General features: G+C 44.6%; 1 protein-coding gene across 1 annotated transcript in view; it reads right to left on the reverse strand.

Moving 5' to 3' along the window:
- LARS2 (leucyl-tRNA synthetase 2, mitochondrial) overlaps window positions 1–26,404 on the reverse strand; it is a 144,732-nt gene that overhangs the window by 99,893 nt on the left and 18,435 nt on the right. The window contains exons 4-5 of the mRNA XM_008703901.2: window positions 20,870–20,961; window positions 18,578–18,638 (exon numbers count right to left, since the gene is read on the reverse strand). Coding sequence (XP_008702123.1) covers window positions 18,578–18,638; window positions 20,870–20,961 — 153 coding nt within the window. The remainder of the gene's footprint in view (window positions 1–18,577; window positions 18,639–20,869; window positions 20,962–26,404) is intronic.

The following is a 26,404-nucleotide window of genomic DNA, read 5'->3' on the forward strand; positions in this document are numbered from 1 at the left end:
CGTTCCCAGACAGGCTGTCAGCTCCTGAGAGCAGTGGAAGGCCATGGATGGCAGGAGCATGGGGTTGGCAGGCTGAAGACCAGGGTCTGAGCACTGGACTCTGTCCACGGGTCTGCTATGGACTCGCTGGGGACCCTGGACAAATGGCGCACGGCCCTGGGCCTCCCTTTCCTCATCTGGCAACTGTGGTGAGGATTCAGGTTATCTGAAGAGGGTCAGCTTGTCTTTCCAACACCGTCTGCCTCAGTATGGGCGCACAGCAGGTACCCAATAAATCTTCATTACAGCAACAAATATACCAAACTCCAGGGAGTCAAATGTCACCATATTTAAAAAAAAAAAAAAAAGAAAGAAAGCCGTGAGACAGAGCCCTTCCTATTTTTTTAAACACAACAGGCTTTCGGGGCGCCTGGGTGGCTCAGCCAGGTGGGCATCTGCCTTTGGCTCAGGTCATGATGCCAGGCTCCTGGGATCAAGCCCCACATAGCATGGGGCTCCTTGCTCAGCAGGGGTCTGCTTCTCCCTCTCCCTTTGCCCTCCCCCTGCTCATGCTCTCGCACTCGCTTACTCTGTCTCTCAAACAAATAAATAAAATCTTACTAAAACACAGACACACACACACAACAGGCTTTCTTAAAAAGTGGTATGTTTTTTCTTAGAACCACAATCTAGCTTCTTCGTACTAAATTTTGCCAAATATGGGTTCACAAGAGAAATACTGCCCCAATTCATACCACACTAAGAACTCTAAGACATCTGTACACAGAACCTCCAAACGTCCAAAGGCAAAAAAAGAACCAGGTTGACCTCCATTAGCAACTTCTACACCAAAACAAATGATCATTGTTTGATCAATGTTCTAATTACCAGAAACAAAGGCTAATTCCCCGCCCCCCCCCCAAATCCATTGAGATCAGTTTCTCAGCTCCCCGGTATAAGGCTGGTTCTGAATTCTGTTTTTTCCCCATTTGATCCACCAATGAGAAAACATTCACTGAGGGTCTACTACCCAGTCCTTGTTCTAAGGGACTCACTAATTGGCTAGAGCGATAGAAAATGATGGTACGAGAGAGCAGAAAGGATGGATTTTCCACCCAAGTCAAGCTTCTGTTTGTTCGTTCACTCACTCACTGACTCGTTCCACAGACACTGACTGGGTACCAGCTACGTATCAGCACTGGGCTGGTGGCACAGAGAGGACGTCCCCTCCATCACTAAGAAGATTAAGGCCACCTATAGGGCGTCATCTCATGGTCTGTCCTCCTTTCTCTGAAGTTTCTGTGAATAATCATCCCCACCCCTGTCCTACTCATTCACATTTGACTGAGGGGGAAAGAGAGGTATTCCGACCATCCACCCTAACTCCCGGGGCAGCCGGGCCCCACACCTGTCCCTGCCACCCGGTTCTGCTGCATTTCACCTCGTGTGCACCTTTCCCTTCAACAGGGAAAGGCCAGGGGTCAAGTCTAGGCCTGGCTAGGGCTCCCCATCCTACACCGCATGGCCACCACTTCCTCCTCGCCAGGTTATTATTCCCAAAGACTCCCACCGCCCAGGACTGCTCGGCCTCTCTGGCCACTCCCTTGCGTCCCCCTTCCTTCAACCATCTGCTGAATTCCACCTTTGCCAGGTTTCCGCCTCTGGCCTGCTTTCCCTTCCCTGTGCTCCTCCTTTGTGCAGAGTTGAGGGAACAGGTGTTAATATCAGGGCAATTAATTAATCATGAACCTAACATTTGTCTAAGAGCTCATTTTTATGTAATTATGTTCTTTCATCTCGGGTCTAACTTTAGACTGAAAGTGAGCATTTCATGAAAATTGAAAATGACAAATGCTAGGCACTGTGCTTTTCTACAGCACGCATTTTATTCTTGAAGGTCCTGCTTTTCAAATCTAAGGCGACGGCTCAACTCTCACGTAATTTGAAAGGCTCATGTTCTATGCGCTCTTGAGGCCAATTTAGAGAATGAGTATTAATGGATGGGAAATCGTGGTCTTTGCCGTTTTCAAGGCAGCTCACACTGTTTTTCTGCACTGAAATCAGCTTGATCGGTGAGCTCCTCTTCTTGCTATTTTCTTGACCCTTCTTTTCTGGGGCACCGTCATTTTTATGGGAACTGGAAAGCTGTCTCCTGCTACGAACGACACAAGACTCTGACAACTATCAATAATCAGACGAGAAGCAACAATTTGCTTAATTTCTTGGTAATTGTTCTTCGCCAGCTGACAAGGATTTCATCACGGCCGTCCAACAATACAGACAGCTTTTCCAACCAGACAGTTGGGAACAGAAAACCTTCCATTAAACGACAGATGAGACTAATGGGTTTGAACTGCAATTTGTTACCCGTCTACTTGGGCAGATGCCAGGATTTCAACTCTCCGAGCCAAACCAGCTCTCCTGCAATTGTTCCATTTTTCTGGAACAAAAGAACATTAAGTTTATCTGCAACGTTTTTGAAAATTTCAGGATTCGCGGGAGTCATCTGAAAGGTATTCTGAGACATGAGTTCTCCTGGCCTCCTGAATAGCATGAAGGCTATTTGTTAGACACGGGAATGGATCCAGAGGAAGAGGAAATATCAATTCATCAATTCCGTGGATGCAAAACAGTGACAGCAGTGTGCAAAATGAGCTGTTCTGCTGCCTGCAAGCTCCATGAGCAATGAGTAGTAGAAACCTGTCACAGCCTGAAACCTGTCACATGTGACACAGACCGAGAAATAAAACGCTAAACTTAGAAAAAAGTATAGAAAATTATTTTGAGTATCTTTTAGTCCAATGATTTTTAAGGGAAGGGCGAGGGGCTAGGAAGCACAGATCAGAATCTCACAGGAGGTGGGGGGATTTTTAAAACTATGCATGCCATCTTCTTCTGGGATGATGGCACAGATGTACTTTTCCCTATTCTTTCCATGAGGTACAACTAAAAACCCTGATCATTCCATACATAAAACAAACCTAAGACTCTGAAAAATGAAAAAGAGAAGGCCGAGCGATTGAAGACCTTAGCACCTGAGGAATGACACAGTGGTGAGTTCCATGGATTTTCCTGATGCCCTGTAAGTCCCAGGATTGGCACCTAAGTCAGTAACCCAGAAATGTCAAGGAGTACAGACAAAAATCTTTTTAAAAATTAAAAATTAAAAGAAAGAAAGAAAAAAAGAAAAGCCTGCTCTCTTGGGCCAGACTACCAGGGAAGGGACAGCCTAGCAAGAAAGAAAATTTAGACAACCCCTCTACTCTGGCCAGTATCACAGAAAAAATGGCAGCCCACCCCCACCAGCAAAGGCTTAGTGGCTAGCCTACACTTACAACCTTGGGAGGCTACAGCAAGGCAACCCAAACTGCGCACCAGGGTGGTGTCAGAGGAAGTCAGTGGAAAGCCAGGACTTATACCCTCACTGGGCATTAATGAACATTCCTCTTTGGTGGTGACAGTGGAGGCCACAGAGGGTATCTGGACTTCCACCCCAACCAGCAGTAATGAAATGCCCCTCCCTCTCCCTGATGGGATAGTGTCGGAGGAGTCAGGAAGTCTGTCCCTGCTCTGTGGTTAACAGGGCCACCCCTCCACAGTGTCAGTGGCATCCACATGGGGACAGTAACAATGTCCCCTTTCCCAATCAGGGCAATATCAGCACGGGCCTAGTGGGGAATCTCTGCTCCTACCTCTGCCCAGCTGTAACAAGGAAGTCCTCCATCCCCAGGATGTCAGTGATGGCCACCCGGAGATCCCAGACTTCTACATCTACATAGAAATACAGAGGCAGTGCCCCCTTTTACCCACTGGAGCAATACCAGGGAATCGCTGCTAATATATAAAGGTTTTTTTTTTTTAAGATTTTATTTATTTATTTATTTGTAAGAGAGAGAGACAGCCAGAGAGAGAGGGAACACAAGCAGGGGGAGTGGGAGAGGAAGAAGCAGGCTCCCAGCAAAGCAGGGAGCCCGATGTGGGGTTCGATCGCAGGACCCCGGGATCACGCCCTGGGCCAAAGGCAGACACTTAATGCCCGAGCCACCCAGGCGCCCAATATATAGGGTTTAAATAAGATCCAGAGTCTTAAAAGAATTCTCCAAATGTCCATATTTCAATAAAAAATCATTAATCATACCAAGAACCAGGAAGATTTCAAACTGAGTCAGAAAAGACAACTGACATAGGCCAACACCATAATGACCAGACTGTCACCATAATGACTAGACTGCCAAAATTATCTGACAAGGATTTTAAAGCAGCCATTATAAGAAAGCTTCAATGGGAAATTATAAACATACTTGAAACAAATGAAAAAACAGAAAGTCTCTACAAAGAAAGAGAAGTTGTAAGAAGAACCAAATGGAAATTTTAGAACTAGAATATAAAATAACTGTAATAAGAAGTTCAAAGGATAGGCTCACCAGCAGAATGGAGGGGGACAGAGGAAAGAATCAGTGAACTTGAAGATAGTACAATAGAATTTATCCAATCTGAACAAAAGAGAGAAAACAGACTGGAGAAAAATGAAGAGCCTCAAAAAAAAAAAAAAAAAAAAACAGAGCCTCAGGGACATGTGGGATGATAACAAAAGATCTAACATTCAAGTCACTGGAGTTTCATAAATAGAGAAGAAAGAGAATGGAACTGAAAAAGTATTTTAGGAAATATTGGTCAAAATTTTCTCAAATTTGGAAAAACATAAACTTCCATATTCAAGAAACTGAAACTACAAACAAGATAAATCCAAAGAAATCCACTCCAAAACAAATCATAATCAAATGTCTAAGTACTAAAGATGAAGAAGAAAACCTTGAAAGCAAACAGACAGAAACAATGTTTAGCTAAAGAGAAAATTCAGATTTCTCATCTGAAACCATGGAGGCCAAAAAGAAATGTCACATTTTTCAAGTACTTAAAGAACTGTCAACCCCAAATTAGATATCCAGTGAAATTATCCTTCAAGAATGAAGGGGAAATCAAGACACTCTCAGATTAAGAAAAATCAAGAGAATTTGTCATGAGCAAAACTACCCTTAAAGGATGGCTAAACGAAGTTCTTTATTTAGAAAGAAAATGATAAAAAGGGAATCCTTTTTTTTTTTTTAAGTAGGCTCCATGCCCACTGTGGAGCCCAATGTGGGGCTTGAACTTATGACCCTGAGATCAAGACCTGAGCTGGGGATCAAGAGTCAGATGCCCAACAGACGGAGCCACCCAGGTGCCCCAAAAAAGGGAATCTTGAAACATCAGGATTGAAAAAAAAAACAACAAATAAGCAAAAATATGGGTAAATACAGTAGACTTTCTTTCTGTTGAGTTTTCTGAATATATTACAAATGGAGAAGAGTAAAGGAATGTAAAGTAAGGTTTCTACATTTCATTCAAACTGGTAAAATGACTATACCAATGGACTGTGATACGTTATATATGTAATGTAATACCCAAACAACAACTACAGAAGCTAAAGATAACCAAACAAACAAAAAAGTATAGATAAATCTAAATGGAACTCTAAAAAACACTCAAGTAATTCAAAGAAAGGCAGAAAAAGAAAACAGAGAAACAAAAAATAAAAGAAACCAGAAAATAAATTAAAATGTCAAAATTCAGCCACAACATATCAATAATTACATTAAATGTAAATGGTGTAAATATACCAATTAAAAGACAGAGTTTGGCAGAACTGATTTTAAAAAATGAACCAACTATATTCTGTTTTAAAAAAAAATTCCCTTCAAATATAATGATATAAGTAGGTTGAAAGTAAAAGGATTAAAAAAGATATGCCATGTAAAAATTAATTAAAAGAAAGGAAGAAAGGCTTTATTAAGACAAAGCAGACTAAGAAAAGTGGCTATATTATCAGTATATTTCATTTATATTTCATGAACTTCGAAGTAAAATGTCATGAAGTAGAATTCAGAGCAAAGGAAATTACCAATGACAGAGAGGAACATCACATAATGATAAAAGGATAAATCACCAAGAAGACAGAGCAATCCTAAATGTTGCTAAATGTGTGTATACACCGAACAGCAGAACTGCAAAATATGTGAAGCAACTGAGAGGAGAATGGAAAAATCCACAATGACAGCTGAAGACTTCAATACCTCCCTCAGAATGAATGACAGAACTAGACAGGAGTTAGAATTCAACATCACCCAACAGAACCTAATTGACATTTACAGAACACTCTACCCCAAAACAGCCAAATCCACATTATTCTCAAAACAGATGCCAAGACAGATCATATTCTGGGCTGTGAAACAAACCTCAAGAATTGAAATCTGTGATATAATAAGAAATATATTTGTATAACATTTCTGTCCCATTATTGGCACAAGGCTCCAAAAATCCTTAAGAATTTCCTGGTAAGGAGGTTGTTTTGTTTTGTTTTTGTTTTTGGTCATTCAAAAGGACCCCTTTTGAGTATACCTGAGGTGACTTAGGGTGGGGCCCCTAGATAGAGGACTAGGACTGTCAGCCACACCTGCCAACCTCTGGAAAGGAAGAGTCAGGGGTAGGAAGAACTGGAAATTAAGCTCCATAAAAACTCTTGAACCACGGGATTTGATGAGCTTCTGGGATGATAAATGGGCCAGAAGAGTGGCCCATTCCAGTTCCATCAGGACAGAAGCTCCTGTGGTTGGGCTGTTACTGCACCTCACACTAGCAGAATTCAGCAGTGAAGCCATCCAGTCCAAGGCTTCTCTCTCTCTCTCTCTCCTTTTTTTTTAAGATTATCTATCTATTTACTTATTTATTTATTTGAGAGAGAGAGAAAGAGAGGACAAGCAGGGGGAGCGGCAAGCAGAGGGAGAAGCAGGCTCCCCATTGAGCTGGAAGCCTGATGCCAGACTCAATCCCAGGACCCTGAGATCATGACCAGAGCCCAAGGCGGACGCTCAACCCACTGAGCCACCCAGGCACCCCAGGGCTTTTCTGTGTTGGAAGATTCTTGATGACTGCTTCAATCTCCTTCAGAGTCATAGGTCTATTCAGATTTCCTATTTCTTTGTGATTCCGTTTTGGCAGGTTTTGTTTCTAGGAATTTATCCATTTCATCCACATTTATCCTATTTTAGTAATCGGAGTCTTTTTCTTTCTTAGCAATTCTAGCTAAAGGTTTGCCCATTTTGCTGATCTTTTTGAAGGCCCAACTGTTGGTTTTGTTGGTTTTCTCTGCTGTCTTTCTAGTCTCTAGCTCACTGATCTCTGCTCTAATCTTTATTATTTCCTTCTTTGTGCTAGCTTTGGATTTAGTTTGTTCTCCCTTTTCTAGTTCCTTAAGTTGTAAAGTTAGGCTGTTGACATGACATCTTCCTTGTGTTTTGATGTCAGCACGTATGGTTATACATGTTCTCCTTACTGTTGCTTTTGCTGCACCCCAGAAGTACTGGTATGTTGTGTTTCCTTGTTCATTTGTCTCAAAGTATTTTCTAATGTCCCTGTGATTTCTTTGAGTCACTGGTTGTTTAAGAATGTGTTGTTTAATTTCCCCTTCAGCCCACTGCGGTCAGAGAAAATACCTTGTATGATACCTGTCTTTTAAAATCTACTGAGACTTAACTCTGTGGGTATCCTAAGGTATCAGGATGCGGTCAGCAGAATATCCATTCCCTAATCCCTTGAACATGTGAACATGTTGGTTTAGTAGCTAGAAGAATTTTGCAGATGTAGTTAAAACAGGGAGATTACCCTACATTATGCAGGGGAGCCCAATGTAATCAATCACACAGGCTGGTAAGGGCAGAGACCTTTCTTTGGCCGGAGTCAGAGGGACACAGCAAAAGGGGGACTTCAGAGGGATTGGAAGCATGAGAGGGACCCAACCACTGCTGCTGGAGAAGCCACGTGGAGGGCACAGGAGGAGTGCAGGGAGCCTCAAAGCAGCAAACACTGGTCCCCGGCTGATTGACAGCAAAGACCTGATCCTACAACCACCAAGGAACTGAACTCGGGCAACACCCCAAATGCAGTAGGAAGCAGATTCCTTCTCAACGTCCAGCAAGGAAGGCAGCTCTGCTGACACCGTGATGCTGGCCTTGTAAGATCCCAAGCAGAGGACCCTGTGAAGCCCACCCAAATTTCTGGCTTACTAAAACTGTGAGATAATAAGTTTGTGTTGTTTTAAGATGCTAAGCTTGTGGTAATTTTTATGGTAGCAATAGAAAACTAATACGGGGGACGTGTCTAGGATAAAAGTAACTATGAAAGACATCCTTGCAACAACCAGGAAATTCACATATGGATTGCATATAAGATAATATCATGGAATTACTGGTTTTGTTTTTTTTTTAAGTTGTCAAATGGTATTGTGGTTATGTAGGAGGACCTCTTAAGTCTTCAGACAGGAATAACCGAAGTACTTAGAAGCAAAGCACCACCGTGTCTACAAGTTATGAAGCAAATATGGCAAGCAATATTCAACGATTGTTGAATCCAGGTGAAGGCAAATGAATGTTCAAAGACATTTTATAAATCGTTGGAGAAAAAAAATGTCAACTTAAAGAAGCTAGACACAAAAGAACACAAACTAGGGGCTCCTGGCTGGCTCCGTCAGAAGAGCATGGACTCTTGATCTTGGGGTCATGAGTTCAAGCCCCATGTTGGGTATAGAGATTACTGTTAAAAAAAAAAAAACACATACTATGTGAGTCCATTTATGTAACTGTTTAAAAAACATCTGTCGGTGGTAAACTATATTGCAAACAAGGCAGTGGTGATCACCAGATGTCAAAACAGTGGTTACTTGTAGTGGGGAGAGACAAAGTTGTGAACGGAAAAGGCCACACAGAGAGGGATTTTAGGTGTTGGTGAAGTTTTATTTTGTAACCTAGGCAGTCGCTATACAAACATGTTTTACACTTTAGCCTATATATGTGTAATACCTCACAATTTAAGAAGTTATAAAAATGGGGCGCCGGGGTGGCTCAGTCGGTTAAGTGTCTGCCTTTGGCTCAGGTCATGATTTCAGAGTTCTGAGACTGAACTCTGCATGGGTCGGGGGGGGGGTCCCCTGCTCATTGGAGAGTCTGCTTCTCCCTCTGCCCCTCGACCTGCTTGTGCTCTAACTAAATAAAATCTTTAAGAAAAAAAAGAAGTTAAAAAAATAATTCTTGTATTCACAAAAACACTGCCAGCTTTTTCAGAATTGGCTTTTATTATTCCGTTATGCTCTACCTTATGCCAGAAATAATTGAGGGTAGGCTTGTCTTTTGATTCCTACCTAATAAGGTCTGGGAGCGCGAGCATTCCTAAGATCCTTTTCTCTGAATAGAAAAACAAAATCACAGTCCTACTGCATAAGAAACTCTGGGAGTGGGGCCCAGAAACCTGTGCTTTAACAAGGTCTCTTGGTGATTCTGATGCTTACAAAGGAAGTTAAGAACCGCTGGTGTAAGTACACATATAAATAATCCTCGTTATTTTCATGGAGTAACAGCTTCATCTGCAAGATCTCCTAGATATTGCTTCCCAGCACGCCTGAAGTCCATTGTCCCCACACAACTACAGGAACCCATGCTATCAAAGGTTGTACCGGGCTAATATGCAAGACGGACCTGGAGGCCTGATGGAGCAGTGGAGAGAAGGGTTTTGTACTCTTATTTTCTAAGACATTGAAAGAGTGATCTAAGAGTTCTCTCTTCAATAACCATAACAAACATTCCCTCGGAGAGAAGCTGAGGCTCAGAGGGGCAACAGATGATGCCCACCACGTGTGAAAGGTAAGACCCATCACCAAAACCCAGGCCTCTGGGAGGAGTGGGTAATTCCACTGCCATCAGCCAGAGTGCATCCTGAACAAGGATGGCCTGCCGGGGCTCATAACCACCAGTGGGGGAGGACTTTGGATAAAACTATCTTGCTGGGGCACCTGGGTGGCTCAGTCGTTAAGCGTCTGCCTTTGGCTCGGGTCATGATCCCAGGGTCCCAGGATCGAGCCCTGCATTGGGTTCCCTCTTCAGTGAGAAGCCGGCTTCCTCCCTCTCCCACTCCCCCTGCTTGTGTTCCCTCTCTCGCTGTCTCTCTCTTTGCCAAATAAATAAATAAAATCTTAAAAAACAAAAAAAACACAACTATCTTGCTTGAATAGCCAAATCCACAGAGGGGCCCGGGAGACTTCCTTCTTCAGTTAGGGCTGAAGAGTCCAAGAATGCTACGCTGGTTGAAGCCATGAACATGGACATGTGACTGTTGGACCGGCACAGCACTGCACGAGGTCAGAGGCACCTGTGCTCTGCATTCATGACGACACGTGGTTCCCAACCTGCAGACGACCCCAGCTCCGAACGCTAGCCCTTGTGCACCAGCACCAACCTCCCTGTGAGCAGGTAAGCAATGAAGGACGAGCTGCCAAGTCACGTCACCTACAACAAAGATATCCCCTTTTCCCTCCTGGGGGAGAGGAAAACCTCCAGAAAAAGGTTAATTTTCTGCCTCTGCCAGACAAACTACTTCACCTCTGTAAGGACGTAAAAGAAGACTTGGAGAGTCACTTTGAGTGCCTGTTACACGTTGTCAAGGCAACCACGGCTCCCAGCTCTCACCACGGGAATCTTCCCAACCATGTGTTCAGGCCCTTGCTTGCCCCCCAGTTCGTTTTGTTTTAAGCTCTTCTTTAAAATTCTTCTAAAATAAAAACCGTTAAAAATATATCTTTCTACTCTCTCTGAGCCCTCCTTATTTCCTGGAGTTTAATCCTTCCTATTAGATATCCAGTTCTCTTTGCAAACAAAATGCCAAGGTTAAGGGCCTTGAAACAAACATAATTTTCACTTTGCAATCACACAAATCATGCTGCCTTTGGAAGTAAGCTCATGCAAGTATGGTCCAAAGAGCTTGTGTGTTTTGCACAAAAAGAGGGTGATAACAACACAGGGAGGGGAAGAAAGGGCCAAAGAAAGACCAGCGGGGGTGCAGGCTGACAAATGCTGGCGGCAGGAGAGATATTTACAACACAACCAGCGCAATCTACAAGAGGACTGGTGCTCGTGATGTTAGGGGACCGTCCTTCACTGCTTCTGCTGTGACGACGGGAGTGAAGGGGGAAAGGAGGGAAGGAAGGGGGAAAGAGCGAGCCTTCATCTCCTAGCGACACATACTGAATCCTTGACAGATAAAGTTATCTGACCTCCTGCGTGTTGCAAAGTAATTCGGGGCAAAAGGTATGCATGAAGTCAGACTGGTCACAAAACAGCAACTGTTGAAGCTGGACGACAAGTGCTTGGAGGTTCTCTATACCAGCCTCATTTTTTTTAGTGTAAACTGGACTTTTTCCAACATAAAAAGAACAACCAAAAACACAGAGAGGGAGAGGAGAGAAAGAAAAGAGGGGGGAGAGCTGGAAAGGAAAGCAGGTGAGTCAAGGAAAGGGGTGAGAGCGAATAAGGAATGGAAAGAGGACAATAAAAGGGAAGAGAGAGGGAGAGACGTGCACGTGGTGGAGATGCCATGGGCACCCCAGCCGCCCCCCTACTTCATGTAGGCTGTGCAGCACTGCCGGATAAAACCTGGAAAAGCTCAAAGGCACCCAAAGCCTAGCCTGGTAAAAACTGTGATAGAGCGTAGTCGCGACGTGCCTCCTGTATCGGCTCCATGGTAGCCACACCCCAAGCCTTTCTCAGCCCGGGAAGCCTGCCTTCGAGAAGCTGGGGAAGCACGTTTGTGTTCGTTTCAATGGATGACTGTCTTAGGGGCAGTAATTCCGGAGTCTGCCTGACCCCACTGGGACTGATGGGCAAAGCTGTCAGTCTTTATTACTGGGCACCAACAAGCACAGAAGACAAGAAGGAAATGAGACAAAGGGATTAAAATTCCAGTGAAAATGAGTGTAAACAGAAACTCCTAAGATCTCCAGGATCAAGAAACTCAAGCGAGGGGCACCTGGGTGGCTCAGTCTGTTAAGCGTCTGCCTTCAGCTCAGGTCATGATCCCAGGGTCCTGGGATTGAGCCCCGCATTGGGCTCCCTGCTCAGCAGGAAGCCTGCTTCTCCCTCTCCTACTCCCCCTGCTTGTGTTCCCTCTCTCGCTGTGTCTCTCTCTGTCAAATAAATAAAATCTTTAAAAAGAAAGAAAGAGAAACTCAAGCGAGAGTCAGCTCTTGATTGCTCCAGTACAAGAGAGCAGGGAAAATTAATCCAAACACCGTTTATGCCACGACCTGGAATATGTTTCCGTTTTGTCTGGTATGAGTGTGTCTGGGGATTGCTCAGCAAGCGCCATCAACAAATACAGAGCCCTCCTCTGGCTGATGCCGCAGGCGTTCCTTTGAATCCCATCTGGTTTGAACTTTTTTTTTCCTTCTTAGCCTTGTCTGAGTTTGACCGCAACTCCTAGGGACTGCTCCCACAATTATCCAGATGATTCCAGATAAGAATCGGGCCCTAGAGTCGACTTCAGTCTAGATGCACAGCCAAGGCCGGCTCTCTCTAGAACCAGCTCAGGCCCCAGGGCACTAGCGAGGAGGCAGAGCGCCAAGTCAGAGACACGCCCGCCTCAATGGGCCACACCAAACAACTTAAAAGCTAACTCTGCCATTTGTCACAAAAACTCACGGGGCCGTCCCCTAGGACCAGTCGGTGACCACCGAGGCCATCACCTGAGCCCATGAGAGTAGAAGGCAGCCCACATCTTCGCTGCAGGAAGCCTGCCAAGTCTTCCACAGACTAAGTGCTCCACAGACAAGCACGTCCCTGTCTCTCACTGCACCGTCTGGAATTCATCTCCTTTCTTCTTCCCTTAGTAGATGTTCAGCCGTCCGAATGCGGCTTTCCACTTCTGACTTTCCTTCTTCTCGAGATGATACCAGCTGTTTCGGGAATAACATCTGAAAAAGTGAAACCCGGCGCGACGCTAGTGGCAACGTTTGATTCTCATTCTGGCTCACCAGACACGCCTGGACTCCAGAAATGTATACTTTCTTTTTTTTTTTTTTAATCCCAAGAATTAAGCCTCTTATGTAAGAATGATGAGAACATGAGAGCTGGGCATTCTACCGGGAGTCCCACTCTGGGAAAGGCAGGAACAGCGAGACCCGACCCGGGTTTTAAAGTTGGCTTTCTCCATCTGGGGGAGGAAGACAGCATTTCTGAGCTATCTTATCTTTAAAATATTCTGTTAATTGTCAGTTATCCATCTGCTAAATTATCCAGCTTTTATAAGACTTTGGGAACGTCACTTGCAAAGGGCACAGGTTTGCCTCGTCAATTAAATAAACTATTGCCCTACTTCCAGACTTTGCTGCTCCATATGACTGAACAGATTGTAACGTTTAATCAAAAAGCAATGGTGTGGGGCGCCTGGGTGGCTCAGTCGGTTAAGCAACTGCCTTCGGCTCAGGTCATGATCTCAGGATCCTGGGATTGAGCCCCGCATCAGGCTCTCTGCTCCGCCTCCCCCTGCTCCTTCTCTCTCTCTCACTCACTCTCTCTCTCAAATAAATAAATGAAATCTTTTTTAAAAAAATGACCAATGGGGGCGCCTGGGTGGCACAGTGGTTAAGTGTCTGCCTTCGGCTCAGGGCGTGATCCCGGCATTATGGGATCGAGCCCCACATCAGGCTCCTCCACTATAAGCCTGCTTCTTCCTCTCCCACTCCCCCTACTTGTGTTCCCTCTCTCGCTGGCTGTCTCTATCTCTGTCAAATAAATAAATAAAATCTTAAAAAAAAAATGACCAATGAATATAAAGACGGGGGACATGGGGACTACATCAGTACGGGAAACAACAGAAGGTGCCCCCGATGCGCGAGAAACGTCAAAGAATTTTGGCAGATGGAACCCAATTGAAGAAAAATACCATAAGCCAAACAGCGCCCCCACCAATCTTTAAGAATAGACTGGGTTCTTGAGAAGCAGAGTTCTGCCACCTCTTACTTGAAGGGGCAAAGTCCTGAGGGGACAGCAGGCCACGGGGGCAAATAGAAAGTCCACAAAGTGGACCCCTCTGGCTTTGGTGGCTCAGCAGTACTTCAAACAGTCAGGGTCAGGGGTATCTGTGATGCCACAACTCATCCCTGGGTAAAGATCAGACCGAAGGGAAAGACGCACCAGGAGCAGTGGATTCCCCAAACCCAGAAAGGAATCAATGACGCAGAGACTACGAAGGAGCTTCCCTTCCCCTCCCCTCAGGCTGCTGGATCTCTAACTTGATATATTAGTCCACGTCACTCAGCAAATACAGGAGAAAATCCACAAGGTGTCTATGAAGAGATTCTGAAACAAACAAGGACAACACGGCATTCNTACTTGTAAAAAAGACACCGCACAGGAAGCAAAAATAATTTTTCAAGACCATCTCCTTATAGCCTCAAAGTTTCTGAACACACACGGTCTGTGAAGATGAGATAAGATGGTGAAAGAAGAAAAAAAGAAAGAAGAGGCTTGAGAAAGAAACTGGGAACTGAATGAGATAAGAAAAAATACGACGAAATCTAAAAATACAATAGCAATATGAGTATCTGCATTGGAAACCACACAAAGAGGCGCTGATTCAATAGAAACTGGACCAGTGATGTGGAAAGCAAATAGAAGTTCTCCCAAAAGGCAGAGAAGAACAAAAGGACCAAGGTCATGAGGGAGACAGATAAGCAAAGGAGGACGGTGAGCGGAGCACACGCACCGACAGCTGGGGTTCTGGGGAGCTGGAGGGATGGACTGCCACGGGGAAGGACCCACAACTGCAGACTGAAAGGGGTCACTCAGCACCCAAAATTCAAGTGGAAGGACTAAACTGGGATACGCTCTGATGCAAACTTGGAATGGCAGCGGCAGAGACGGAAAGAACCCAACAAGCATCAAATGGGGGTATAAAGATTACTGCATGTACGAAGGGACCGAACGGACTGTCTGGGCTGGTCTCAGACTTAAAGGCCGGCAGGTCAGAGGCTGGTAGTTACATAAATTCCACACGGGATTAAGCCGCACAGAACGATAACTACTGTACACACCCCAGTGACTGCGTGTTAAACTGGCGAAATCTGAATGAAGTTCCTAACACTCGTTAGTAGTTTCATGCCAGTGTCAATTTCCTGGTTTTGATATTATATTATATTGTAGTTCTATCCAATATTCTCATGGGGGGAAGCTGGGTGAAGGGTACTTAGGATCTCTCTGCACTACTTGGCAACTTCCTGTAAGTCTATAATTATTAAAAAAAAAAAAAAAAGATAGTAGGTCAAGCATCGGGGTCCACTACAGAAATCCAAAAGAAAAAAGAATTCCATACCCCAGTAAACTGCTGTTCACACATGAAAGAAAAGGATAGTCATTTCTGTTATGAAGACAACATATGATGCCAGAAAAAGCAAGAGTCAAAATAAAATGTTCGCAAATCCAGAGTTTTTAAATGGGCAGACGTGCTCTAAAAAGGTCTACAGACCAGCACTAAAATTAGCCAAGGATAATTGATTTGATTTGAATAATTGTTATGGATGTGATTTTAAAACTAGCAGCAAATATCAAACATAATGTTTAAGAAATAATACATGATCAGAAAATGTATAATATAAAGAATAAATTAGGCCTAGAAACTCCTATCAGGGGCACCTGGGTGGCTCATCGGGTAAGCATCTGACTCTTGGTTTCGGTTCAGGTCACGATCTCAGGGTCACGAGATCAAGCCCCATGTCGGGCTCTGGGCTCAGCACAGAGTCTGCTTGAGATTCTTTCTTTCCCTCTCCCTCTGCCCCTCCCCCCACTTATGCTCGCTCGCTCACTTGCTCTTTCTCTATCGCTCAAATAAAATCTAAAAAAAAAGAAAAAAGAAAAGAACAAACACTCCTTAACTGTGTGGGCAAAAGACATGATTAGATCATACACACACACACAAACACACACACACACACCCAAATTCAAACATCCATTAAACACATGGGGGAAAAAAACCTCCCTATCATGAACAATGAAATACAAACAAAAACTTCTCTGTAATAATTTAAGAGTATAAATTTGTATGGTCTTCAAACCTTCAAATACCACAAGCCAAATTATACCTTTAAGTTTCCTTTAAGTACCTATCTCAGCCTTAAACTTGTTCATGGCTTGAGAGTTCACATTAATGAAATAATAAAAAATGATATATCAAGACTTCTGCTCCATGGGGCGCGTGGGTGGCACAGCGGTTAAGCGTCTGCCTTCGGCTCAGGGCGTGATCCCGGCGTTCTGGGATCGAGCCCCACATCAGGCTCCTCTGCTGGGAGCCTGCTTCTTCCTCTCCCACTCCCCCTGCTTGTGTTCCCTCTCTCACTGGCTGTCTCTATCTCTGTTGAATAAATAAATAAAATCTTAAAAAAAAAAAAAAAAAAAAAAGACTTCTGCTCCAAGAGTGGGGGATGAACACAGCAAACTGGTCACTGAATTAGCCAAGCCTTGCTGGGACCAGCAATAAAATGATAACAATAAAAGCATCGTCATCTTAGAGCTTACTAGGGACCCAAAGAGATAAGTATGGGTGCCTGGCCCATGGTAAGTGCTCAGTAACCATTAGACAGTGACAGCAGTGGGGGTGTTATTTATCGACAACATTGCACAACAGGTTCAAAATCCCTTATCTGAAATGTTTGCAGTCAAATGTGCCTCAGAATTAAGAACTTTTTGGATATCAAAAAATAATAGCGTATTTACCCAACAAGGTCTGGGAGAGTACCTAGTAATCAGTTATATTACTACTTCTACAGGAAAATATACAAATATTCATTCTAAGTGAGATAAATATCAGTTCAGGTTAGATTTTGCAGTCGAATAAGTTAAAAAAATTATTCAGTTTTTAGAGCTTTCTGGACTTCGGATTTGCACAGAAGGGATGAGAACCCGTATTTATAACAGAGAAACATTAAAATTTATCTAAGTGTATGATAATAAGGGATAAGTTACGTAAGTTATAATATAGTCATTAGATGGAAAACTATACCGCTCTAAAAAGTCATTTTTTCAAAGAATATTTAATAAAATGGGAAAATGTTCACGAACAGTAGGTAAAAAAAAAAAGCAAGATAAAAATACGCATTATGAATTCAACTTTGCAAAAGTAAATTACATAGATGTTTATAATTCCAGAAGAAAAGACACAAGGAACCATACCAGGATGCTAAATTAGCCAGGCTGACTCCTGTTCTTCTTTAGATGTTTCTGTATTTTCTAATCTTCTACAATAATGGGGAAAATAATCCGCTAATATTTTGAACCATTTCATGGCTGATGTCCCTGTGCAGACCTAGAGGGTTAACAAGTCCATCTCTGCCCTCAAGGAATCTAGAATCTCATCTCTGGAGAGCCCCGGGCAGTTGTCTCTGCACCAGACTGCGTTTTGTTAGCGATCCCCACCCCACCCCCCGCTGGCCCCTCAGGACAATGGGACCGGGCCACCGAGACTTTGTCACACCTCCACCAAATGCAACACTGGTGCCCTTACAAGTCAAGTCAATGGCAAAAACGGCATCAGTGGTATAACGAGAACTTGATTCAGCTCGTGACCTTATTTAAAGCTAAAAAAAAAAAAAAAAGGACTGTTCAAATGTGTTTGCTTTTTTTTCACTGTACTCATCAAATCTCAATTATTTAAGAAATTGCTGAAGGAGGGGAGCCTGGGTGGCTCAGATGGTTAAGCGTCTGCCTTCAGCTCGGGTCATGATCCTGGGATCATGGTCCTGGGATCGAGCCCCACATCGGGCTCCCTGCTTGGCGGGAAGTCTGCTTCTCCCTCTCCCTCTCGCCTCTGCAATTTCCCCCGCTTATGCGCTCTGTCTCTGTCTGTCAAATTAAAAAAAAAAAAAAATTCTTAAAAAAAAAAGAAATTCCCGAAGAAGCAGGAAAAGATCGTATTTGGGTTTGTTCCAGGTGCTTCTCATGAGGAAGAGAGTGTGACCTTGACCTTGACAGATTCAGCAATGAAAACCTTCATCATGTTGTGGAGCATATGGATGCTAAGAGGGGTTGTGACATTGGAGGGTCCCCTGTGAAGAGACAGGCAGGAATCCCTCTTACCAAACAGACCATTAATGTCTAAGGGGGTGGGCCTTTGGCCAGAGCACTGAAGGGCTCAGTTCCCAGTTTCCTGAGGGGGTTCCTAACACCCAGGTGGTCTTCATGAAGTCCTCCCACACCTGGAACTCTCCACTGGTTTAATACACAGATCAAAAGCATTTTACACCAAAATGCTATTTGTGACACAAGCATTATGGGCTGTTAGGAGACTCAGTGTTGAACTTAGAACAAAGGTAAATAAAAGGTCAGTCAACTTAACACCTAACCACCCCAAAAAACCAGATGGGCTGATAGTTAATTACGTTTATATAGACTCCGATGGTCTTTTTAGAATAGTGCAGAGAGGAGGAGAAATCCGTGTGCAAAGCTACTGACACACATAAATTCTAGTCGGCTGTGGAGTTAAATAAGAAGTTAACTCTCCTAGCTTAATCCCACAGAAAATTACTCGTTTGCAGGCAGACTGTCCTCCGGGAGTACTTTTTCATTTGCGGAGTGCTAATCCCTCCCTCCCTCCCTTCCCTTCTCCCAACCCAGAGAGGAGAAACATAAAGTGTGCAGCCGGGACCCTCGTAAAAACGAAACGCTTCCAGGAGAAAGGGCTGGCTTACCCTGTCCCAGCTGAAACACAGGCCCAGTCGATCCAGCTGCCTCCTCATGTGCTCAATGTTACTGTGAAACAGAGGGAAGAGAGTTTGGTTTTCGGAGGGGGGAAAGCCACAGACAAACCACACTCTGAGACTGTGAAGGGAAACTGCAGAAGTCTAGATTATTCAAGAGGGCTTCCAATGTTGCTTTGCCCTGGCAAAAAAATATTAATTACCGAGAATCAATGAAAATATCAGCGCTATTAGAATTAGAAGACACCTATTCTCCAGATTCATAGAGAATCTACTAGAAACCACAATGGTCTTTGGCCCTGGGGACTGGCCCTTCCTCTGGCCATCACAGGCAATCCCTTTGGTATGTGCACTCCCGGCCCACCCAAACGTCTGTATCCTGCACTAATTTAAGCCAAGCATTTGTAAGTTTAAGTTCGACTGAAGGGAAAAACCCTAATGGGCAAATTGTGGAAATCCAAAAGAAACCTGCTTTCGTGCTTATCAGTCAAAACCTAAAATCTAAAACTGTCCAATAACTGGGATGGGGAGAAAAGCAAATGAATCAACTTTAATATAATATGAAATAAGGTGATACGTCATTTTTTTCTCCCCCCAAGGTGATCTCCGCTTAGCCAACAATACCTTATTTTAGGACAGGCTTTGTGCTAGACATTTTGCAGAAAAGTGCTTGCTATGGACAATGTTTGTGTCCCCTCAGAGTTTGTATGTTGAAACCTGATCTCCAAGGTGATGGAGGTCATGAGGGGGAAGGCCTCTTGAATGGGAGCAGTGCCTTTATGAAAGAGACGCCAGAGATCTTCTTTGCCCCTTCTGCCATGTGGGAACACAGAGAGAAGATGGCCACCTGTGAACCAGGAAGGGGGGATCCTCTCCAGAAACCAAATCTGCAGGTGCCTTGGTCTTGGACTTCCCAGCCCCTAGAACTATGGGAAAGAAATATCTATTGTTTATAAGACACCCAGACTATGGCATTTTTGTTACAGCGGCCAATGAAGATGGCGCTTAATCTTTACCCATTCAGATGAGGTAGGAACGATGACTATCCCTCTTGTACAGACAAATAAACTGAAGCACAGAGACATTAAGTAACTTTCTCAAGGTGATTAGCAAGCAAGAAAGAAAAGCAGAATTCACACCGAGGTGCCTGACTCAGGGACCATCTTCTTAACTGCTATTTTCTCGGGGGGGCGGGGGTTGGCAAACTTCTTCTGTAAAGGGCCGGGTGGTAAATGTTTTCAGCTTTGTGAGCCAAAGGTCTATCACAACAACTCAACTCTGCCCCTGTATCATGAAGGCAGCCATAGACAATATGTAAACAAATGGATATGTCTGTGTTCCAATAAAACTTTATTTACAAAATCAGGCACGGCCGTATCTGGCCCACAGGCCCTAATTTGTCAACCCTTGATCTGGTTACATCAATTCTGTGCCATATTTGATCTACTTTATTCGACTATCTTTTCTTCCTTTTTTCATTACTCTCATTTAATCTAGAATTAACCATAAATGAAAAAGTGGGAACTAGGGGTTAGGAGAAAAAAAGAGAAGTGGATGGTACAGTGGATGTTTTTACAAAGTAGCCTCGGGCAAGATAAAGCAAAGGGAGGTCAAAGACAATGGGGACAGGCCCTGGAACTGCCCTTCTAGATTTCTTGCGGTGCAGAGTGGGGAAAGGCCCCAGATCTTTGTGAAAAAGGCTGACAGAGAGCCCAGAACATTCCGCTGGGTTCTGGTATGAGGTATGGGCACTGCTGGCCATGTACATGGAAGCCTGAGGCACAGGTGGACTTGGGAATGTGTCCCCCTTGGAGAAAGCTATCCCCAAAATATACTGGCCATATATTTCTATATTGAACGTCTAAGTTCCCCTTGCTCTGGAATGGTGAAGGCAAAAACTAACAGAATTCTCAGAGAAAATTACAATGTAGAATTCGGATACAGCTCACACTGTGGTCAAGCAGATGAGAAGCATTATAGAAATTTAACAAATGCAACTCTCTCCTCCTTTTTCCTCCCAAATGCAAATACTCAAGGGAAGAATCACTTTGTAAGAACAAACCATCAAAATGAACACACGAATGAATACCCAGAACCTTCTTTGGGACTTCCCAGTTAAGAATACAACACGCTACAAGACAAACGCCAATATATACAATCCTGTTCATCGCCTGGCTGACTGCGATGTTGTGTTTGCTTCGCTATCCATTTCTCATGCACGGATTAAAACCTTTTTTTAAGGTTTCTGTACAGAAGTATTTGAAAACGCCTGTAAATACATACCTTTGCGTCCAACTTTCTGGATGTAGATTCCTCTCAATCGCTGCATTTTCAGCAGGCAGTCCAAAGGCATCCCATCCCATAGGGTTGATGACCTAGCATCCAGAAAAGAAACACCAGTCATGGCGGACTGCTCATACCGCTATCCGTATTGTCTTTCGGGCCACAACAGGTATTCTCTCCTACTAACATGTTGTAGCCCTTTCTGGGTGATTCCAGGCTATGCTTCTGAAAGCAAGCTGGCTACGATGACACATGCAGAGGAGAGCATTTAGAAGGTTATACACCAAGGTGCCCAGAGCCGTTATCTCTGAGTAGACTCTTCTTTACGACTACTCTTTACTTTCTTCTTTTTGTCTGTATTGTCTATAATGAAACCAAACTGTTTTTCTAAAATTATAAAATTTTTTAAATTTCAAAAATACATATATGTGAAAATGTATAGGCATTTAAAATGCTCACCTCGTATTACTATCTTCAAATGGAGGAACTGTGCTGTCCAATATGGTAGCCATGGCCACATGTGGTTATATAAATTTAAACTTAAATTAATTCAGATTAAAAATTCATCGGTCCCTCCGTCGCACTAGCCACCTTTCAAGAGCACAACAGCCACTTTGAACCACTCTCTGTAAGATGTTCCTATTCTCTGAAGAATAGGGAAGCCTAAAATCTTAGAGCTCAAAAAGGCTTTTGAGATCCATCCTCCAGCCCTAACCCCCTTTAATTTCACAGCCGAAGCAACGGCGGCCCAGCAAGAGTGAGCAGCCTAGCTGGGTCACACCAGCAGCCATCACCTTCAGCCAGGGTTGGCCAGGAAGGCGTTCATTTCCGCAAAGGGACAACAGCCACAGCTGGCAGCTTCTGTCCACCTGCCTTAAGTGCTGTGACCCGGAACCACGGCTTGAAACACGTACTGTGGCACCAAGGTACAACCTTGTTTGTAATCATACGGACAACCTGAGCTTGTGTTCACACACACCACCTTGGGATAACGGCGAATACTCAGAGGTATTTACCAGTACCACCTCATCACCCATGCATACCAAAACAGGCCATTTTCCGTTAAAGAAATAGGTCTTGCTTTCTTTTATTAAAAAATTCTTCCCTCTGATACATGAAGTAACACATATTCACTATAAATAATTGGGTACAGAGAGAAAAAGATTCAGAAGAAAGCAAAACTCACTTGTAATTCTACCAGACAGCCATAACCACTTAAATTTGGTAAATTTATATCCAATTTTTAGAGATAGGAATCATATTATTTACATATATATAATTATATATATATATAAAAGATAGGGATGATATTACTTTTATATACTTACATATACTTATTTTTATATATACTTTTATATATACTTATTACTTTTATACACTTATCTATAAATATATAAACGATGGGGATATTATTTATACTTAGAGAGATAAAATATATATATTTATAATATATATTTTAATATATGTAAATATATTATATTTTTATTAAATATATTTATAAATATATATATTATCTCTTATTTCTTTCCCACTGTGCAGCTGGGGTTTTCTTTCATCTTTCCGTCTGGCCCAAGGACTCTCCCACGTGCTCATGAGTATCGCCCACGGCCATCCTGCCTCAGGTCCACAGGCAGCTATGATTCCAAATGTCCCAAACTGGACTTGTCCCCCATCCCGGTCTCCAGATGTGTTCTCCCCTTCGTCCCACTTACCAGGTGGCAGGAGGAGAACAGGCCTGCCTCCCCCAGTGCTTGGAGCCACTTGCCTCAGAGTCACCCTTCTGTTGGACACATTATTCACTTTAATGGGTTTGAAGAGTCTGATGGAATATTCCATCTGAAGCCAAAGGCCAGGCACCCGCAATCAGAGCCGCTCAAACCCACTGTGGCAAGTGAGTGGGAAACGCCAACAAAGGCTCGCTCTTCAGGAGGCTGTGTGGTCTGAGGGGAAAAGGCCCAAACCCAAGGCTGCCACTTACTAGCAGTGGGACCCGAGGCACATCACTGACTCAGACTCTCAACTCTCACTTGCGACTGAAAGCAGCCACCTTGCATTGTCGAGGACCACGTGCCATGTCGTGGCGCACCCTGCATGGCGCCCGGTCCGGGCACCCGAGACACAGGGGTGCCGGCTACATGGCAGCGGCCGTCATCTGCTACCCCCGGTCTGCAGCACCCACAACATGGCACATCACTGGTTCCCTCGGCAACACTTCAGCCGTGTCGCTGGCCAGAGGTATCGCGGTGGCCATCTGACACCAGGTAGGGAGACACCGTGACCTCACACCCGTCCTGAACGTGGGTTACTCACGACAACTGTCGGCAGCACGTTGGTGCCACACATCGGAAGTTCTTAACCAAACCGAACGGACCATGAGGTTCAAAGGGCCGGTCATGTACTTGGCCTTCTTTCCCATAAAAGGGGCCCAGCAGTTCCTTCCTGCATAAGTCATGACTGACAGCAGGTGCTCCGCCTGAAGGGAGCCCCACTCTTCCTGCCGCAGCTGGCCAAAGCGGGGGTAGTCCGTGAGAAGGCAGCCAGCTGGGTCCCGGGAGGGAAGAGCCCTACCTCGCACTGCCCTGGACGAGGACACACCGCCTCGGACATCTGGCCACGTCAGAGGTGGTGGGGAGTCTGACCCACTCAGATCTGCTTTCTAGAAGGGTTACAGAGCTGGTGAACAAAAGGCACCGTGGCGTGCTCCAGCTGCTACTGCCCCGGGGAGACGGCTTTGCCATGTCCTACTGGGAGGGCCTGCATTTCCAGCCCAAGATGACATGACTCCCAAGCTGTCCCTCGTTCAGCCCTGCATCCGCACCCCTCCTGAATCTGCTGGAAGAGGGTAGATGTCTTTTACTGGATGTTTCTCAAAGTACAAACATAATATGAGCTTACTTTAACAAGTGAAACAACATAATTTGTGATACATGAAAGCAAAGCCGACCCTCTCCCCCTGGTCCCGACCCCCATTCTCAGCGCTCCGACTTAACTGATAACACCAGCCTCGGTAGCCCTCCACGTCCTGCTTCTCACTCAAGCACAGACACGCAAACATAGGTACACATACGGAGGAGAGCTGGCTGGTTTATTTTTATGGAAACAGAACCTGTGATACTCTATGTCATGACCTATGTTTTTTTTTCATTTAACACATCAGGGACATCTGTACAAAACATGTACGTGTGTGTGTGTGTGTGTGTGCACATTTGCACATGTGTATGGCTTTGTAGAACATATCCTCCCAGCCCCCGGGTATATCTGTTCTTTGTAGCGTGAGGAACCCGACTAGACACAACCCAATCCAGCTGATCTTTCAGACCCGAGGTCTCTCTGCCTCTTGCTAAATGGGGCAGACCCAAAACGCGTCACCCTTCCGGACCGCGTCCCTCGCCTTCTGGGACCTGCTCCTCCTCCAACTTCACACAGCCCTGCTGTGGGACTGCCAATCACAAAACCCACCCCCACCCCCCACCCCCGGTTACACGGGCCTGAACGCCTCTCTGGGCTTGTCTGTTGCCTGTCGGGGGTGGAGGTGGGATGCCACAAAGATCAGGGAAGCGACAGCACACTCTCTTCACTTCTTTCTCCTGGGCCCACAGGAACAAGGACGTGAGACCGACCAGGGCTCCAGGCGACCCCCGCCTTCCGCCGGGTGGAGGTGTCTGAGAACACAGAGCTGACATGGGGACCGAGACTGGGGGTACTGACATGCTGCCAGGACCTGGCCCCAGTGTCCATGGGCTTGTTTCCTGCAGCACCACCTTTCATTCTGTGAGCTACACTGGGGTCTATAAACACGAACGACCCCCTCCCCCCTTGGCTTAAGCTGGGCTGGGCTGGGCTGCAGTTCCTGGTGGCCAAGAATCCTGAGTAAAACAAACAGCTTTTAGGATACAGCTTTCTCTTCAGCATCACTTAAGCCATAGATGAAAAACATCCCCTTGTATTAAACTATTAAGCTTCACAGTTTTTTTCTCTATTTTCCTTTAATTTGCAAAAGCTATAAATAAATAAATAAATAAATAAATAAATAAATAAATAAATAAATAAATAAAATCCCACTTCGGGGATTTGTGCTGGATTACTAGAAAGTTCTGCGGTACTTCCATGGACTACACGGGAGTGTAATTTCCAGCTGTGCCTGAATTCTCCTAGGGCTGCTTCACTGGCAGAAAAAATGTAACTGTTGTGTAACTGCTCCAGGAGAAGGGGGAAAAACTTAATTACCACTTGGTTTCTTTGTGGGAGCTGCCAGAATGGCACCGGTTCAACGTTCCTGCCTATTAACATTCTGTTAGACGCCGTCCATATTTTTAAATAAAGTCAATACAGAGACCGTCACGAAAACCAGTCTGGATTTACGTAATATTTTTCTATTTTTGTTTTCAGATGAAATCCACATGAAAGGATATTCTGAGCCCACATGTTACCCAAGCTGTCTATGAAAAATCAAGTTAGAAAATTGTAAAGCTTCTTAATATTCCATTCTTATCAAAAATCGACAAAAAAGCAAATGCCTGCCCTGGAATACAGACTGTGGGAAGGCCTTTTGGCATCTTGAAGGCAGAACGGCTCTCTCCACCAAGGGAGGGATCACTGGAATAAACGTTCCCGTGAGCCAAGTTTCTACGGAACAGGAAAGGGGTCCTATCACTCCTAGACCCTGGGTTTCCAGAGACCCAGGGACCAAGTGCAGAACTCACTGTAGTGCTAGGAGAGGATTCACGACTGTCAAGGGGGAACCAAGTGAAGACCTGTAACAGGATCATGAAATACCAAGGCTTGTCAATTTCTCCGGTTCTCTCTGCTGGTCAAACTTTTACAGCCCATTTATGTAAAAGATACCATGTCAAGTGCTTCCTTTGCCAGACTCCTTCGCCTCTTGGTCTCTTACACATAGCCCACATTGAATACCTTCGATCTAGGTCCAGGATGCCTGCTTTCTTGCCTGTGATTCCCTGTGGCCAAGACCGTCCAAAACATTCACTGGAAGGAACTCCAAACTCTTTTTTCGTTCTCAAATTCCTACTCCCTTCTTTCTATCACTGTAACTCGGTTTAACCTTTAATGCTAGGGCCCCCGAGCCCTCTCGATTCCCTAGGAGTTAACTCCTCTTGGACATGAGTGCTTTCTGCAGAAAGGAATCCAGAAAAAGTGCTAGTAGCTCTAACTTGGAAATCTATAACATAAACTTCCAGTGTGTGAAAAACCGTAATTTCCAGCTGTTCTTCTAACAAACACTCTACGTATTTACGACTGAGTGAGAAGCTAAGGTGGACAGCAAAACCACCCCCAAATCCGGAAGAGCGGGATACCACCGCCGCCCCTAGACCAAAGGAATCAAGTGGGAAGCAGAGGTAACACAGCTCCAAGGCCGAGATCAAGTATAAAAACTGAAACACGAGGGTCTGCCCAGATAGAACTGGATTCCTGAAGATGACACTGACCAGGGCAGAGAGAGAGAAATTCTCTGGCTTCTCCTTTTCTCCTGCACTCCAGTCGTGCCAGAATTTCTTTTGTCCAAAACCAGCTGAA

Source organism: Ursus maritimus, unplaced genomic scaffold (genome assembly GCF_017311325.1).
Source record: "Ursus maritimus isolate PB19 unplaced genomic scaffold, ASM1731132v1 scaffold_14, whole genome shotgun sequence".
NCBI lineage: Eukaryota > Metazoa > Chordata > Mammalia > Carnivora > Ursidae > Ursus > Ursus maritimus.